The sequence below is a fragment of the Phodopus roborovskii genome, unplaced genomic scaffold, assembly GCF_943737965.1.
Source record: "Phodopus roborovskii unplaced genomic scaffold, PHOROB, whole genome shotgun sequence".
Taxonomy (NCBI): domain Eukaryota; kingdom Metazoa; phylum Chordata; class Mammalia; order Rodentia; family Cricetidae; genus Phodopus; species Phodopus roborovskii.
The window spans coordinates 1,007,336-1,022,611 of NW_026126514.1; the positions used below are offsets into that span (position 1 = coordinate 1,007,336).

Sequence of the window (15,276 nt, forward strand, 5' to 3'; positions counted from 1 at the left end):
AATTTGATTGACACTGATTTTGAGAAGAATATTTATTTCTTATTATTGAAAAAATACACAAAAGGCCAATGTTTGCTGAGTTGCTGGTTTTCTGTAACACAGCTGGTATTGTAAGAAAGGAAGAAATGCATCTGGTATGTATAGCAGTTTCCATTCTAAGGCATTTAGGCTTGGAGCAATGGTTCCACTTATTGAGGGGCACTTACTGGATTTTACATACACTGAGGCACACCAAACAGCCAGAGCATTTGAAACCATACAGTAAAGATGTCTTCATGCAACTCAATCTTAGGACTTAATATGCCTCTTGCCATCTTTCAACCCCCCCGCCCCCCATGCATTTTGAGTTGTTCACAGAACACCAGCAAATTATCTACTCCTCAAGAGTTTGCTTATAACACCACCATCGATGGGGCACACCAAACACAATGATGTCATGGATAGGTGCTGCCTCTTACCAAAAAGAGGCTGTTGTAGGAAAAACACTGATTTGCAAAGGCACAATGGAGACAGGCTTAATGTATTAAATATAACATAAATCATCCACAATAACAAGTTTAGTGTTTCTGGGAACTTTTGTTAATACAACACAGTTGGTCACACAAAATACAAATGCTTCTGTTGATTTGTCTTGGCAACTCAGATACATCAACAGTGCTAACAGTTTAACAGCTTTGTTCTCATCTGACAGAAAATAATGGCAGTTCTGCAAGGCAAATGTTAAACCTGACCGTATGTATTTATTAATTCCACAGTGTTTTGACAGATTAGAAAGGATGGAGTCAGAGGATGCTGACACGCTCACTGAGGGCTTTCATCTCTCTCTCTTCAGCCTCAGGACTGTCGCTGTGGCTAGCGCTCAGATTGATCAGGTGTGCTGGGTACTGCAGCCCCTGCTCACTGGCATACTGTTCCCACCTTGAGTCATCACTTTCGTGGGTAATATAGCGTTCTCCAATCTTGCATTCCAGCTCTCGTAAATCTAACCAGGTCTGATAGTCCTGAAGAAGAAATTCCAAAGTATCACCACAGAGATCACTGAAATTCCACATGCTTTCCCTGTGTTTTCACAGGTGACCTTTCCTTTCTGTTCGAACAGTGCCGCTCCATTCACCATGCATTCTTAGGCAGCACCAGCACGAGGAGCACCCTATTAACCTTAGAGCATGCGTACTGAGCCCAGGATCCGTGGCTCCAAGTGAGCATAATTAATGCTTGTAGTCAAGCAGTTAGGAATGTTGACATTGCTTTGCAATTTAATGGCAATAAGTACTCTTTTGGTATTTCAGAGTATCATTTTGTAAACATTAAAGCTCAATATGGAAACAACAAATATGTTAGAGAACACAGAAGACACACCCATACACTTTGCATCTACTCTGTATTTATATTGATGTATATTATCCCGAGACTTGAAATATAGCTTCTAAATGAGAAGATGGCATGGGTAGATAGGCACCTATTTTAACAATTATCAGGATTAAGCATACTGATACTTTCCAAATCTGGTCTTCTGAATTCTACTATAACCTTGGTATTATTATTATTGGGGGTGGGGCAGCAGGAGCAATTCTACATGTGTTGTGTACACGTGTGTATCTTCATCAAATTTCTCTGATACAAAGAGAGAGATTTAGAAACACTAAAATGTAATTAAATCTCAAGAAATCACATGCATTTTTGAAAAAAAATGTCAGGATAATTATACCTGCACAAGCATGACAAAAGATTTCTACAGCTAAAATCAAAATCTAATAAATAATTAGAAGCACATCCAAGTAAGAAAATCCACTGGTGACCTTTACCTGTAGCCAAGGGTGACTCAAGGTTTTATCCACACTGTAGCGCTTTCTCATTTTCACTTGCAGCAAGTTATTGATAAGATCGATGGCTGAAAATTAATCATTGTTAAAAATAGTTAACAATCATGGAATGAATATATAATTTGTTTAGAGTCTCTAGAACATCTATTGTTATACAGATGTGAGGTACAATTGTCACATTTACATCTGTAGAATAACAGTAAAACCTGAAACCAATTAGTTCACACCGTCTTCACTTTTTTTTTTTTTTGGATAAAAAATAAATGAAGTTAGAAATAATGGGCAGAATATTTAAATCCACTTCTCAATGTGAATTTTAATTTGTGTACTATTAATTTTTCAGTGTAGGAATTTTATTTTAATATCTAAAATTTTAAATGTCTTAAACAAATATGATAAGACTTTAGAAGACAAAGTTGTTCATTTTGTTACAAAATGCATCCAATATTTGAATACATATACAGCAAGTTCCAGGTTTCATTAGCTGGTTATGGTATGTCAAAAGGCTGAGGTAGCAGGACTGGTAAAAGAAATTCAAAGCTTGCCAGAGGTACAGTGTGAGATCCTATTTTCAAGCAAACACAAAATAAAGTAAAAGAGAAAATGAAATAGTTGATTAAACTGTAGATACATGGACATCATATATTCTGGAAAAAAATATAGCCTAACATGAATCCCATCTCAGGATACACCTGTGACCTAAAAACAAACAGTTCTGTAGGAAATGATTTAATCTTTAAAAGTTTTCCTTTGCTTTTTAAAATGACAACAAATTAATTTTTATTGACAATCATTGATTCCCTAGTAGTAGACAAGTAGGATCACTGTCCATTCAATTTCCTACTCTGCCTACTTGATAATTTACACAGAATTTAAGGGAAGAAGACACAAAGTATTTAATGACACTATGTGATAAAAGTTCTTAACATTTAACTTTTGGAGAGATGTACTTTCAGCTTACACACTACATTTTATTTTTAATATAAACATTTCTGACACATTTTTATAACTTCTGTATTTCATTTTATTGCTTCTCCAAAGTAAAGCACCCACACTTGAGAAAGTTACTTCTCTCACCTTTTGCTTATGTTTGCCTGAATTCTGACAGATGGATTTTTTTTTTCTGAAAACCTTAATATTTAAAAAAATTTGGAGTAAACTCCTCAAGTTTACCCAACCAACAAATTTTAATAGTGCAGTTCTGAAAAGTCCATTGTCCAATCCACATTAACATGTATGGTCTTGAAAATACAGACTGGCAGAAGGCCTCATGGTCACAACATCCAGTCCAAATAGATTGAAATCCTCTCTGTTATTAAGGAAAGGAAATTAGTTCCTATATTGTGGTTCTCCTTTGGTTCTAATACTTACAGTGTTTTCCTACACAGAAGGGCTCCACAATCAACACTAACTTTTTGATTAGGGAAATTAAATGCAAGGGCACACTTTTAATGGCCATCTCCTGTCTAAGAACTCTCCTTTGGTTAAGGGTACCTGAGGAAGCAGGATACTTAGTACAATTTCAGAGTCCAAGCATGTGTTTTCTGTGAGCTTTTGAAAGTATAGTTCTCTCATTGTACAGTGTGTTGGGCAGGAGCCTTAAAACATCCATTCACACGATTTACTCGCTGGTGAGTAAAGTGCACCTTCCATTCTGGCTGCTGTGAAGTCACAGAGCAATAACGGAGGACAAAGGTTGAAGGGAGAGCTCATGCGCTACGGTAAGCATGCGGCAGCATTACACTTCTCCAAGCACTGCAGGGCATAAATACACGTTATTAATTCACTCATTCTGCTTTGAATTCTATAATTAGTTAGGGGGGAGTACAGTAACTCAACAAAAGGTCTGGTTTGTGCCCAAATGGGCCCCAGCAGTGAACCACACTGCCTAATGGATAGGGGAGCCCTGGCAGAGAAGAAACTAGACTGTCTACAGGGAAATGGAAAATCTGAAGATGGAAAAATTGTCCTGAATGGAGCACATGATCCCACGCCTGCCTGCCCCAGTCCCCTTGTGACCTGAATAAGCACAGCAAACCAATGAGGTGCTGGGAAGAGAAAGCACTTTAGGCTGCAAGGAGGAAATTAGCAGGGTATGTGTGTGAGCTGATGTATTTTTGTGGCTCTTAAGAAATAGAGTGTAAACCAAAAGCCCCAAAATAGTCTCTCCAGTTAGCATTAAGGCTTTTCGGCTACTCAGAAAAGTATGGTCATTTCTGGTTTTGAGGGCATTGCTTGTTTATCACTGTCTTGGGGACTCTCAAAGAAGTTTAATTAATCAAGTTCCATAAATGCAGCATCCACTGCATAACGCGAAGTCTTTCAGTAAATCCACTGTATGTGTGCACGTGTCTGCATGCGTGTGTATTACCACATCTAGGTTTTTTATAAAGCTTCTGGGAACTCAGGGCCTTATACTTGCAAAGAGAATCCATGTTTCAAACGAGATTCTAAACTTCTCTTCCTCTCAATTCACTGCCCCCATTTTCTCTGTATAGGCCATATCTAAGCTGAAATAATAATAACCAGGTAACAAAAGTTTATCTCTTGAAGAACCAGAGGGATGGCTCAGCTGTAAAAAGCATTTTCTGTTCCTCTGGGAGACTAGAGTTTTGCTCCCAGAATCCACATTTGGTGGCTCATAACTGCCTGTAATTCCAATTTCAGGGAATTCTGTGCGCTCAACTGGCCTCTGAGCACCTGTGTACAGATAGCATAATACTTAAGCATGCATGTACACACGCACGCACGCACGCACGCCCGCACGCACACACACACACACACACACACAATTTTAAAAATGTTAATCATATGTATGTATCAATTGCTCATTCAGTAGTCTATTAACTAAAATTATCTAAGTAATTCCTGTTAGGAACTTCTTTAAGAAGCTACCAATCCAGCTGCAATAGCAAAAGACATGGATAATGTCCATCCCTTCCTGTATAGTCGGCAAACTGACAATTCTTAACATTCTATTCAAATCAAAGGGTTTTCCTTTTCTAAGTTACCTAGACTGGTCCCATTTGTATCTTAAATGTCTCAGATGGGAAACTATACTGTTGGATGCAACAGATTTTCAATCTCTCTCAGCCTCACATTTAACAGTGGGTCTAACAGTCTTTTATACCTATCTTTCCACACAGCCTTCTGCTAACAGTCACCAGACTTTTCTAATGTCCTTGCGAAAATTCTGAGCAAACTTTTGCTTATTATTCATGGCCAGTTTTATTTACACAGAGGTCTTCTTTATGTGACCCAAAAGACTATGTTCTCAAAAATGTTTCACCCATGCCTTATTTAGCATAACCATAGCCCTATGAAGTGCAGCTTAGATCTTTAATTCTAATGGAAAAGAAAACACTGCATTTACCCAAAACCCATAACCCTAGTCAAAGTGAGGGCGTCTGAGGCATTGGTTCTGAGTCTATACCAGAGGATCTGGCTTCAAAGGCTGTACTGTTATACAATTTGGCAGAAAGTAGCCACATTCTACTGTAAATGTGTTATTACTAACTGATAATGTCAGCATTTGACAAGTTTATGATTGTTTTCTAATCATGAACATTAAATTCTTCACTATGCTTGTAGTACACTTCTGCAAATTCACTTAGGGGCTTCATGTGTTTCTCTTTAACTGCAGTTCACCATTCAGTCTTTAAAAAGTAGTACTCTGAATGGGACAGGATTTTCTTTTGTCAGTTTTTTCACCCTTCCATGCTGAATAAGTCCATTTGCTATGTCTTAACTCCATTAGCAGAACAATTTTTTTTTTTGGACAATGCAGCCCACAACTGCAAACACAGAACTTTCTGGCCATATTCTAGACCACACTTCTAACTACCCGGGCTATTCACTATTCCTTGAGCGCTTTTTTCCTACTAGGATGTTCCCATCTAGTACATACTTCATTATTCCCAATAGGCTATAATAGGAGTGTACTGGCTGGTTTTGTGTGTCACCTTGACACAGATAGTTATCAGAGGAAGAAGCCCCAGTTGTAAGACATTTTATCATTAAGTGATCAGTAGGGAAGGGCCCAGCCCATGGTAGGTGGTGCCAAGCCTCAGCTACTGGTGCTTGGTTCTATAAGATGGGCTGAGCAAACCATGAGGAGCAAGCCGGTAAGCAGCACCCCTCCATGGACTCTGCATCAGGTCCTGCCTCTGGGATCTTGCCCTGTTTGAGTTCTTGCCCTGACTTCCTCCAGTTTTAAATAATGCTGCAGTATAAGTCAAATAAACCCTTCTCTCCCCAACTTGCTTTTTGGTTATGGTGTTTTGTTAGAGCAATATAAACTCTAACTAAGACAAGGTGGTTTTCCATCCCACAAATACTGCACTGTGATCAAGATAAACCTATCTTTGATGCTACTCAATCTATTACAGTGGCAATCCTACTTAAAAAGAAAGTAGCTATTCTGGCGCAATGATGCCTGGTACAATGATTCTGACAAATACTATTAGTCACTTCCTCTAAGAAATAAGGCTATTTTTCTAAGTGTTTAAAAGACAACTGTTTTGTTTATTATGGGGATCTGTCAGAAATAAAGTCTTAAGTTCTTGTTAGATGATTTCTGAGCTGACACTCTGTTTTAAATTCAGGTGACTTTAGCCTGTCTCACACACCTCACTATCTCTCCCACTTCAACCACAGGTCATCCAAAGTACACTAGCCACAGACCACATTGCTTCCCTTCTTAAAGGAGTCACACTGTCTATTTCTCACCTACTATTGAGAGCTCACAAGGCCAGTTTCACAAGGCCAGGAACGTCTAGTTCCCAGAACACATTGCTGTGGCTACTTCACCAAAAGAAAAAGACCAAGCAAAGAAAAGGGAATGGAAGAGATGAACCAGAAACTCTGAGAACAATCCTGGGGGATGGGGACAGTTTTATATAATTCCAGTTGTCAATCTGAAGAAAGAATCAGTATGCTAACAGCCACAATTGAAAGAAAACATTTGTGTTTTGGATGTGGGTCACCTTACTCTGAATAAGTGTTTCTATCTATTTTACCCAATAATATTTAATTGTGTAAGCATACTACATTTTCATTATTCATTCATCAATTGATTGACATTAAGGTGATTTCCAATTTCTGGCTATAATGAATAGAGCAGCAATGGGCATGGATAAACAAGTAACTCTGTAGAAAGATATTAGCTATAAATTTTAAATATATGTGTTTAAATCTGAAAAACCAAGATGTGAAGTACCTAGTCAGGAACCACAGGGAAAAAGAGTTCCTCTAAGAAAGGGGAAATAGAATATTCTATTATATAGAAATAAAGGAGAAACTAGGAGAATTAAACTGTGAGAGAAATGAAAGGACAGGATAAAGGAGGGAATATAGGAAGGGACAACTAATATTAAAGGCTTTTTAAAAAGTCATATGAAATCCCACTACTCTAGAAACTTCCCCAAAAACTTACATATGTGAAAGAAATATAAATGGAGTTACCATACGGTGAGGAAGACAATGCCATAACTTGACATTTTATGCTACCAAATAAAACCTCCAGTAGATGAAATGGCTTATATCTTGTTGATTGGACTAAGGGGTCCATAGGACCCCCAAAACATCACAGGCTATTGGTTGCTCTTCACAATCTAATGATAAAGCCTTTTTTGCTGAAGACACAATTTACTTATGTTTTCCAAAGTTAAGAGACCAAGTTGTAGACCAATTAGAAGCTTCACACTTACTGAGTAGCATTTGTGGTGTTGGGAGGTACTCTGCATGCTACTGGAGGAGAAAGGTAATTATCAACATGGCTAAGTTACAAACCGTGGGTGCCACTTACAATAGTGACCTGCCTGCAAGATATATTGGTGTAATAATGGTAAAAATGTTATAGTAGTTACCAATAATTTTTTATTGGATTTAATAGAACCCACGTTCTATGAGATGAAATCTATGCCCAAAACTGCTACAGTGGTCATGAACCTCAGATTTAACAGGTCATGAGCCTTAAGTGAAATTCTACTACTATCTTTCTGTTAAAGGAACATAGAAATAAAGTAACTATTAAAGATATATTCTGAAGCTCACTGAAAGGAACATAGAAATAAAGTAACTATTAAAGATATATTCTGAAGCTCACTGATCAGTGTGTCACTCAAAACTCATAAGACAGGGGTTTTATTTTTTGGAACTACACTGTAATTAAAACAGAGACCCACAGTGTAAAGAGTGAGAGACTTTGGAGCATTCAGTCCTAAATGGGATGTCTTTATAAAACCCTTCTTCTCAAGGCAAAGAGATGTACATGGAAGAAGAGGCGAAAAGATTATAAGAACAAAAGATTATGGAGGACTCCAAGAAAACAGCATCTTCCATAAACAACAGGACAGATGCACATATAACCACAGAGTCTGTGGCAGCATGAAAAGGAAGTAATGGCACATGTTTAAACCAGACAAATCCCAGCACCAAGTGGGTGTGAACACAAACTTTCAGCCCTAATCAAGAAAATTTTTGCAATTGATACCTGCTGGAAAAGAAAAGATCAGTTTTCTCCAATGGAGTGTTACTGGTTATAGCAACCACATTCCAAGGCAGACCCCCACACCCAAGAAGAGTTAGTCAACATGAAACAGATTCCATGTTTTTGTTTGTTCAGTTTTTCCTGTTGTTTTTAATGTGTGTGTTTGGGGTACTTTCTGTTTCAATTTTTTTGTCTTATATAAGTTTTAGTTATTTATTTTATTTTTTATTACAGTTGAAAGAAGTGAGAAAGAAAGAACATGAAGTTGGATGAATAGGAGGTGGGGAGGATCCAGTAGGAGTTGGGAGAGGGAATATGTAATAAAAATATATCATATGAAAAAAATAATGAAAACAAGGCAGAACGCTGACCTAGAAGGAACTGTGTAAGGCATGCCTTTGGAATGTGAGGGTGTGCGCAGAGAAAATTGGAGTGATAGACACAAAAGTAGGCCAGGTTGTGAATTCCTCTGAAAAGCAAAGTAAAGGAGAAAGAAAACAGCTTCTGGAGGAGGGAAGAGTGGGGTGCTGGATGGAAAAGTGAAATGTAGATGCCCAGGTAGAACAAGAAAGCCATGCAGAAAGCATAGGTAATATAGGACTCCTTAAGGCTTTTTAGTGCCATAAGATAATAACTTTTTCTGAGTGTGTACAAGATGTGCCAGCACTGCTAAAGAAAACCTAAAAGAACAGAAATCTTGGAGGACACCCTCGAAAGAAAAGTTACCAACATTTTTGCATAGCTAGCATGTAAAGCCCCCAGTTCACATCTTCCACCAAATCCCCTCCTCATCTTTGATACCCTTTTATCAGTTCAGTGTGTGGTGGCTTTCCCATTCTCTCCATTAGATTTTCACTCCATTGGTGTCAGACATTCATTTTTCACTACACTTTATGAGTCTCTAAAACAAATGATGCATCTGACCTTTAAGACATTAGAATACTGCTAAGAAGCCATATGGTAGCTTCAATACATTAAATAGAAATATAAATGGGCTCTTTCTCAGTTCTAAGTTTCAACACCCATATTGTGTCCATGGGGTTTGCATGTTTTAATTATAATAATTCTGGATGATGGTCCACCATGACTGAGCAGAATGTAATGGATCAGTGACTACTGTCAGAACATTAGAACAATGCCAAGAAAATTTGTAATAGAACATTTAATTTACAGCAGAGAAGAAACTTATGACACCCCAGTGCTCATCTTTTTTGTTCAGACACAATACTTTTTATTGTTATGCTTACTTTCCTCACATTTCTCTACACCCAAACCATTCAGGTTGATGTTTTTTCAGATTAGAAATCAGTTTAGAGATGCTTTTTTTTTTTTTTTTTTTTTTTTTTTTTTGATGGAGCCATCACCAGATACCCTCTGGCTCTTCAAGGCACTGGTATACCCCCACTCTTTTCAGTTCTGCCTTTGACTGCTGAAGTGTAGTGCTTACTACTCCTCTCCCTCTGCCTGGCTTCACGCTGATGGGAACTTGTGTGTTTATTTTAAAAATCGTTTTGCAACCCTTCACATTCCAGCTCTCAACCCAGCATGCCGTTGCCCAGCAACACTAACTGGGACGCTCCTCTCAGGGGCTGCAACCAGAGGCTGCCAGCAGCTAACAAGGCCACTGGAAATCATCATCTCACTCGTTCCTGAGTCAATTACCAGAATCCAATGAAGTGTAAGACCTTTAGAGACTCAAGGCAATGGCTTTCCTGCTCCCAGTTCTTTCCTCTGTAGAGAGTATTGTATCAATGGTTACTCTTTGCTTCACATTCAATCACATTTTTTTTTCTTTTTTTTTTTTTACCCTGAAGATCGGCAACACAATCTCCGAAACCACGAATTGTTTCAACACAAGCACACAGAGGTTATCAAACTCATGCCTGACTGACCCAAAATTTAACATAGCAACACAAATGTATTTCTGTCATAGCTTGGTCTCTATTTTCACTGCACACTAAAATCCTTTAAGAGAGTTAAGTTTCTAAACATGAATACTCAAACAAAGAAAGGTAAAAATCTTTAGGTGAGGAGCCTCCAGGTAGGTACTGGGAGTTTGAGAAATGCCATGGGCATTTCTATTACTTCCAGGGCTTGAACTTGGCTGTTAAACTGATTTGCAGGCTTCTACACACATTTCAATAGAGGTTTGAGGATTTTAAACAGGGGATTCTGGTTTTACAGGTTTGGGTGGAGTGTGATGCTATGTTCATGGATCCCTGCCAATGCTAGATTGCTGGCTTTTAGAACAGATTTGTGTTCCAACAGGCTGAAGGTACAAGAGCATTGAAAGTTAACAGCTAGGTTACTATGGTCCCATAGACCATTGAATAGATAGATATAAGTATACAGAGAAATATTAAGAAAAGAACCTATTTTGAAGCATTCCTTGTTCAGTATTTTAGAATCAAGACTTAGGGGGATTTCAAGTTAACTTCTGTGCAGAAAGTGCTGATAGTAATAGTAAACACGTTGGATTACACAATGGCTACAGTCTGAAGCAATTGGTGATCCTGGTAAGAAAACATTTCATAGGCATATGTCAGTAGGTCCTCTGTTTGGATCCCTCCATCTTCTACCCCCTAATTTCTAATTGCAGAATTAGGCAATATGGGTTATTAACATGTATAAGAATGAGTTAAAGCCTTAAAACTGACATTAACTCGTTATGATTCCACTCACTGTCCCCAAATCAAATGTTGTGCCATATTAAATGTCTTTAAAATGAAGGCTTCACACTATCATCAAGCATCATCATGATCACCATCATTATCATTACTATTGCATAGTTTTACTATGCAGCTCAGGTTGGCTTTCAACATCTGGTCCTCTGGCTCCTAAATGCTGAGATAACAGGATACCACATGCTGGTAACACATTTTGTTTAACCAGAGTCTTTGAACCCAAAGTTAGATCTGTTCTGAGGTTTTGTTTAAAAGCAACAGGATCAGATTCGCCAGGAGATAGACTGGTGCACACATGAAGGCTGATGAGCCTCCATTTGAAAGCAGTGACAATTGAATCAACCCACCAGTGTGCTGAAAAACAGAGAGGCTTCTGGTCATGGCACTGGTTTCTAAGAACTTGGGCCCTTCTAGTCCTACATATTATCTATGATTGGAGGAAACTGAGAATATTCTGAATAATTTCTCAGTGGATTGGCTTAATTTAGGGCAATTAAATGCCACATATAGATTTTTAAAAAATTTTCTTAAATTACTTAATTTGCTATACCATTTATTTTGTATTATTCCCTTTTGTTATTGCATACAGAAGCAAACAATTATTATTTACTCATTCTTAACTCTATACTCAGACATCTCCAATTCATGTAGAAGCCCTATTACATCTCAACCATGTTAAAACTTAAGAAGCAAAAAAATTAATTTTAATTAAAGTATTATACAAATATATTAATATTGGGGAATAAAAAACAACCAACTTTTAATATTTAGAATATCAACTATCTTGATAAAAGTTTTGGCCATTTTCTCAAATTTCCATTTATCAGAGAAAGAGATCATACTAATATTGAACTTGCCTTCCTGAGAAATAAATTCTTTCTTAGGGGGCAATTCTTTCCCATATCACTTCACTGGATAGGACATATTATATATTATGTACTATATAAACATATAAAACTCACTCAACTGGTGAACATTTTTTTCAAATCATAAAATACCACAGGCTCACAATTGTCAAATCCCCTTTTAATGAAAACAATGAAAGGCTCTTCTAAAAATTAAACGTAGCTCCAGAATTTTAAATTGAGATCATTTAAAATGTTAACCCTACCCCATGGAGGTCCTGACCCACATAATTCACTCTACTTTATCAACTGTGATTGCATTCCTGGCACCCAGTCAGCATTTAGAAGCAGTTCTCTGGCTAGTCTCAGTTCCTCTCTTGCGTGCTGTTATGTCTGACAGTGGTGTTAATATGTTGACAAATCAATCTATTCATTAATATTCAGCAGGCTTGCTGGATCTGCAAGCCTCATAAACTGTTACAACACAGTTTAATTATTAAGATGACAATTGCCGCTCTTTTGTTTCTTAGACCACTGGAAATCTGGGTCTTGTCTAACCAAAGCTTACATTCACTGAGCATACTTTTTTGTTTTGAACAATATGTTGTGAAGGGCGGACCTACAGCTGGTTCCGTTTCATGGCAAAGCACTACTTCTAAAGTGCTTAGCATTCTGGAACACTGTTGGCTTTTGAAAACATACCATGTGGTGATGGTGCTCGGCTTTTATTTAGCTTTTCTTTGTATTGGCACTGCTGCATTTTCCAATTTCTGGGGAAAAACACACTTGTAGACAATTTTATTTGAACTTATCAAGCTGGAATAGCAAAAACCACTTTAAAATAAAATGTGAATGCCTGGATACATTTACTGGCATTTCACAGCTACTGGATACTTTGAGGAACCATATAATCTATACTGTACAGCTGAGAATTGAGCTCAACTTGGAGGATAAATTAGAGCCATGCTTATCAGAGGAAAAGGGAGGCATAAATATTACTGTTGATACTGTTAGGGCTCACGAATGGAAGAAACCTGTTGTCACCAAATCATCACAAGTTGATAATTAATTAACGTTGCACTAAAGACACTGTTTGAGATCAGTGTGGGGATATTTACATTTTTCCTTCTCATATTTATATATGTGGTATGTCAAGCCTTCCTCTTTGATCAGAATTCTTGATAATATCAAGTCATGTGACTCCAGATCTGAGCAGCAATAACACTGCAGGTGGCCTGGGAATAGGTGCTTCTTCAGACTTCACCTGTGAACACAGAAAATGATCTTCTGTCTGCAGGGGATAGGGGCTCCTTGTGAGACAATTTCCCAGGCTGTCTCTGTGTTGATTACAGCCTGTTCGCCTCCTTAATGTTATATAAGGGAATATGAAAACTCAGAAGGGAAAAATAAGTAATTTCTTCACTGCCCATTACCAACCTTACTCAAATTTAATGCACATCTCTAATTGAACACATCAATTTGATGATGGCAATGTACTGTTACTCTTAACAAATGCTTTCAACTTCATCACTGCAGGGATGTCCTTATTCACTTAATGAGGCAACTTACACTGAAACAAATTATGTCTCACTTCACTAGCCTTGCAACCCTCTGTGTTTGGTTATCTGTATCACTTTTCTCCTGCTAAGAATAACTCTGGAGAAAGCAAAAGCTGTAAAATCAAGTCATACATGTAAAGGAACCACACAACCCATGCTATGATTCTGAGAAAATGAAGGGGTATGGGAAGAGAATTCCAATGACATTCACACTTGGAAATTGTCCTTTGTATAGACACAGCAGACTTAGATTCATGGTAGCTCTGCCTCATCTGCCTGGTCTCATTGTCATGCTGGGTGTTGCAGAGAAGAAAACAAAACCCCAAAGCTTAGTGGTGAATGATATTTGGATACAAATATTATATGTAGTTTATTTAAAAATTTGGAAAACTTTTAGATCATTTGTGGCAGAATTGTATTTATAAACCCCGAAATTCCTCAATTTGTTTCTCAATCCTTATTTTTTGTTTTAATTTGGGAGGAGGGTTTCTTTGTGTAGTCCTGGCTATCCTGGAACTAGCTCTGTAGATCAGGTTGGCCTTGAACTCAAAATGTTCTGACTGCCTCTGCTTCCTTAGAGCTGGAATTAAAGACATCACTACCTCCCAGCTTCTCAACCTTTATTTTGTTCCCTAAAGTTTTGTTTTCTTATTTTTGGCTTTGGTTTATTTTTAAAAGTCATCATACATACCTAAGAAAAGATTCAGGTCTGTAAGGAGAGTTAAAAAAAATCCCCTCTTACCCACTTTTCTACTGACTTTCTATAAACTAAATATCAAAAAGCATTGCTACACACTTTTAAAAGTTTATCTATTTATTATTTTATGTATATTAGTGCTTTACAGGCCTATATATACAAGCATCATGTGTGTGCCTGGTGCCTAGAAGCAAGAGAGTGCATCAGAATCACTGGAAGATGAGTTGCAGAACTTTGTGAGCTACTACGTGGGTTTCAGGAACCAAACTCAGGCTCTTTGGAAGATCAATCATTGCTCTTAAGTGCTGAGCCATCTTTCCAGTCCCCACACAGTGATCAATTTTGATTGTATTCATGATTCTCTGACTCTAAGTCAGTGCTGATTAAACTCAGGTCCATAAGATATGTTCAGAGGAACAGATTAAGTTTTCAGAATCTGTTAGAGATATTTTACACCGTTGTTACATTTTTATTATTATTTTTTTAAATAAAGTACAAGTCTCCATGCTTATAAATTCAAATGAACCCAATCTTCCACCACAGGTGAAAACAACCTGTTTTAGACTTGTGATCCTTTCCATTAATGGTGATGAGACAGCTGGATCTGGTGGCAGGTGCCAATAATTCCAGAAGTCAGGAGGTCGTGGGAGAAGGACTGCTGGGAGTTTGAGACTAGGATGTACAGCACGTTTTAAGCCATTAGGAGCTACATAGCACATCCTTGTCTCAAGAAAAGCAGCCACAACAAAATCTCATACTATTTCAGCTCTCTTGACATTGTTACTTTCCTCCCTGTCAATTTAAGTGTTAAATTACTTGTACTGACCATTTCTGTAATTTTGTTATTTGCCTGGCACAAATTATGGGGAAGGAGAATACTAACACATACAAGTATAATAAGTACTAATGTTCTATGAAACATTCTGAATTCTCTTTTTATTACTTTTATTTAGTGTGTGAGTGTGTGTAAGCACATGTGAGTGTATGGCAATGTGTGGGCAGGTAGGTACCACAGAGCATATGTGAAGTTCTGAGGACAACTAGCAGGACACCTCTCTCTTTTTTATGTGGGTCCTGGTGACTGAATTCTGGTTGTTTGGTTTGATGTTAAGTACCTTCATCCCTGAGCATTCTCACTGTCTCTATTCTTTACCTTTGATTAAACTGTATATTAAGTG

The 15,276-nt window shown here is 37.7% G+C and overlaps 1 protein-coding gene across 1 annotated transcript in view; it reads right to left on the reverse strand.

Moving 5' to 3' along the window:
• Positions 1 to 489: 489 nt before the first annotated feature.
• The window catches only part of Prkd1 (protein kinase D1), a 300,779-nt gene continuing 285,992 nt past the window's right edge, over positions 490 to 15,276 (reverse strand). The window contains exons 18-19 of the mRNA XM_051195802.1: positions 1,806 to 1,891; positions 490 to 1,001 (exon numbers count right to left, since the gene is read on the reverse strand). Coding sequence (XP_051051759.1) covers positions 783 to 1,001; positions 1,806 to 1,891 — 305 coding nt within the window. The 3' untranslated portion in view covers positions 490 to 782. The remainder of the gene's footprint in view (positions 1,002 to 1,805; positions 1,892 to 15,276) is intronic.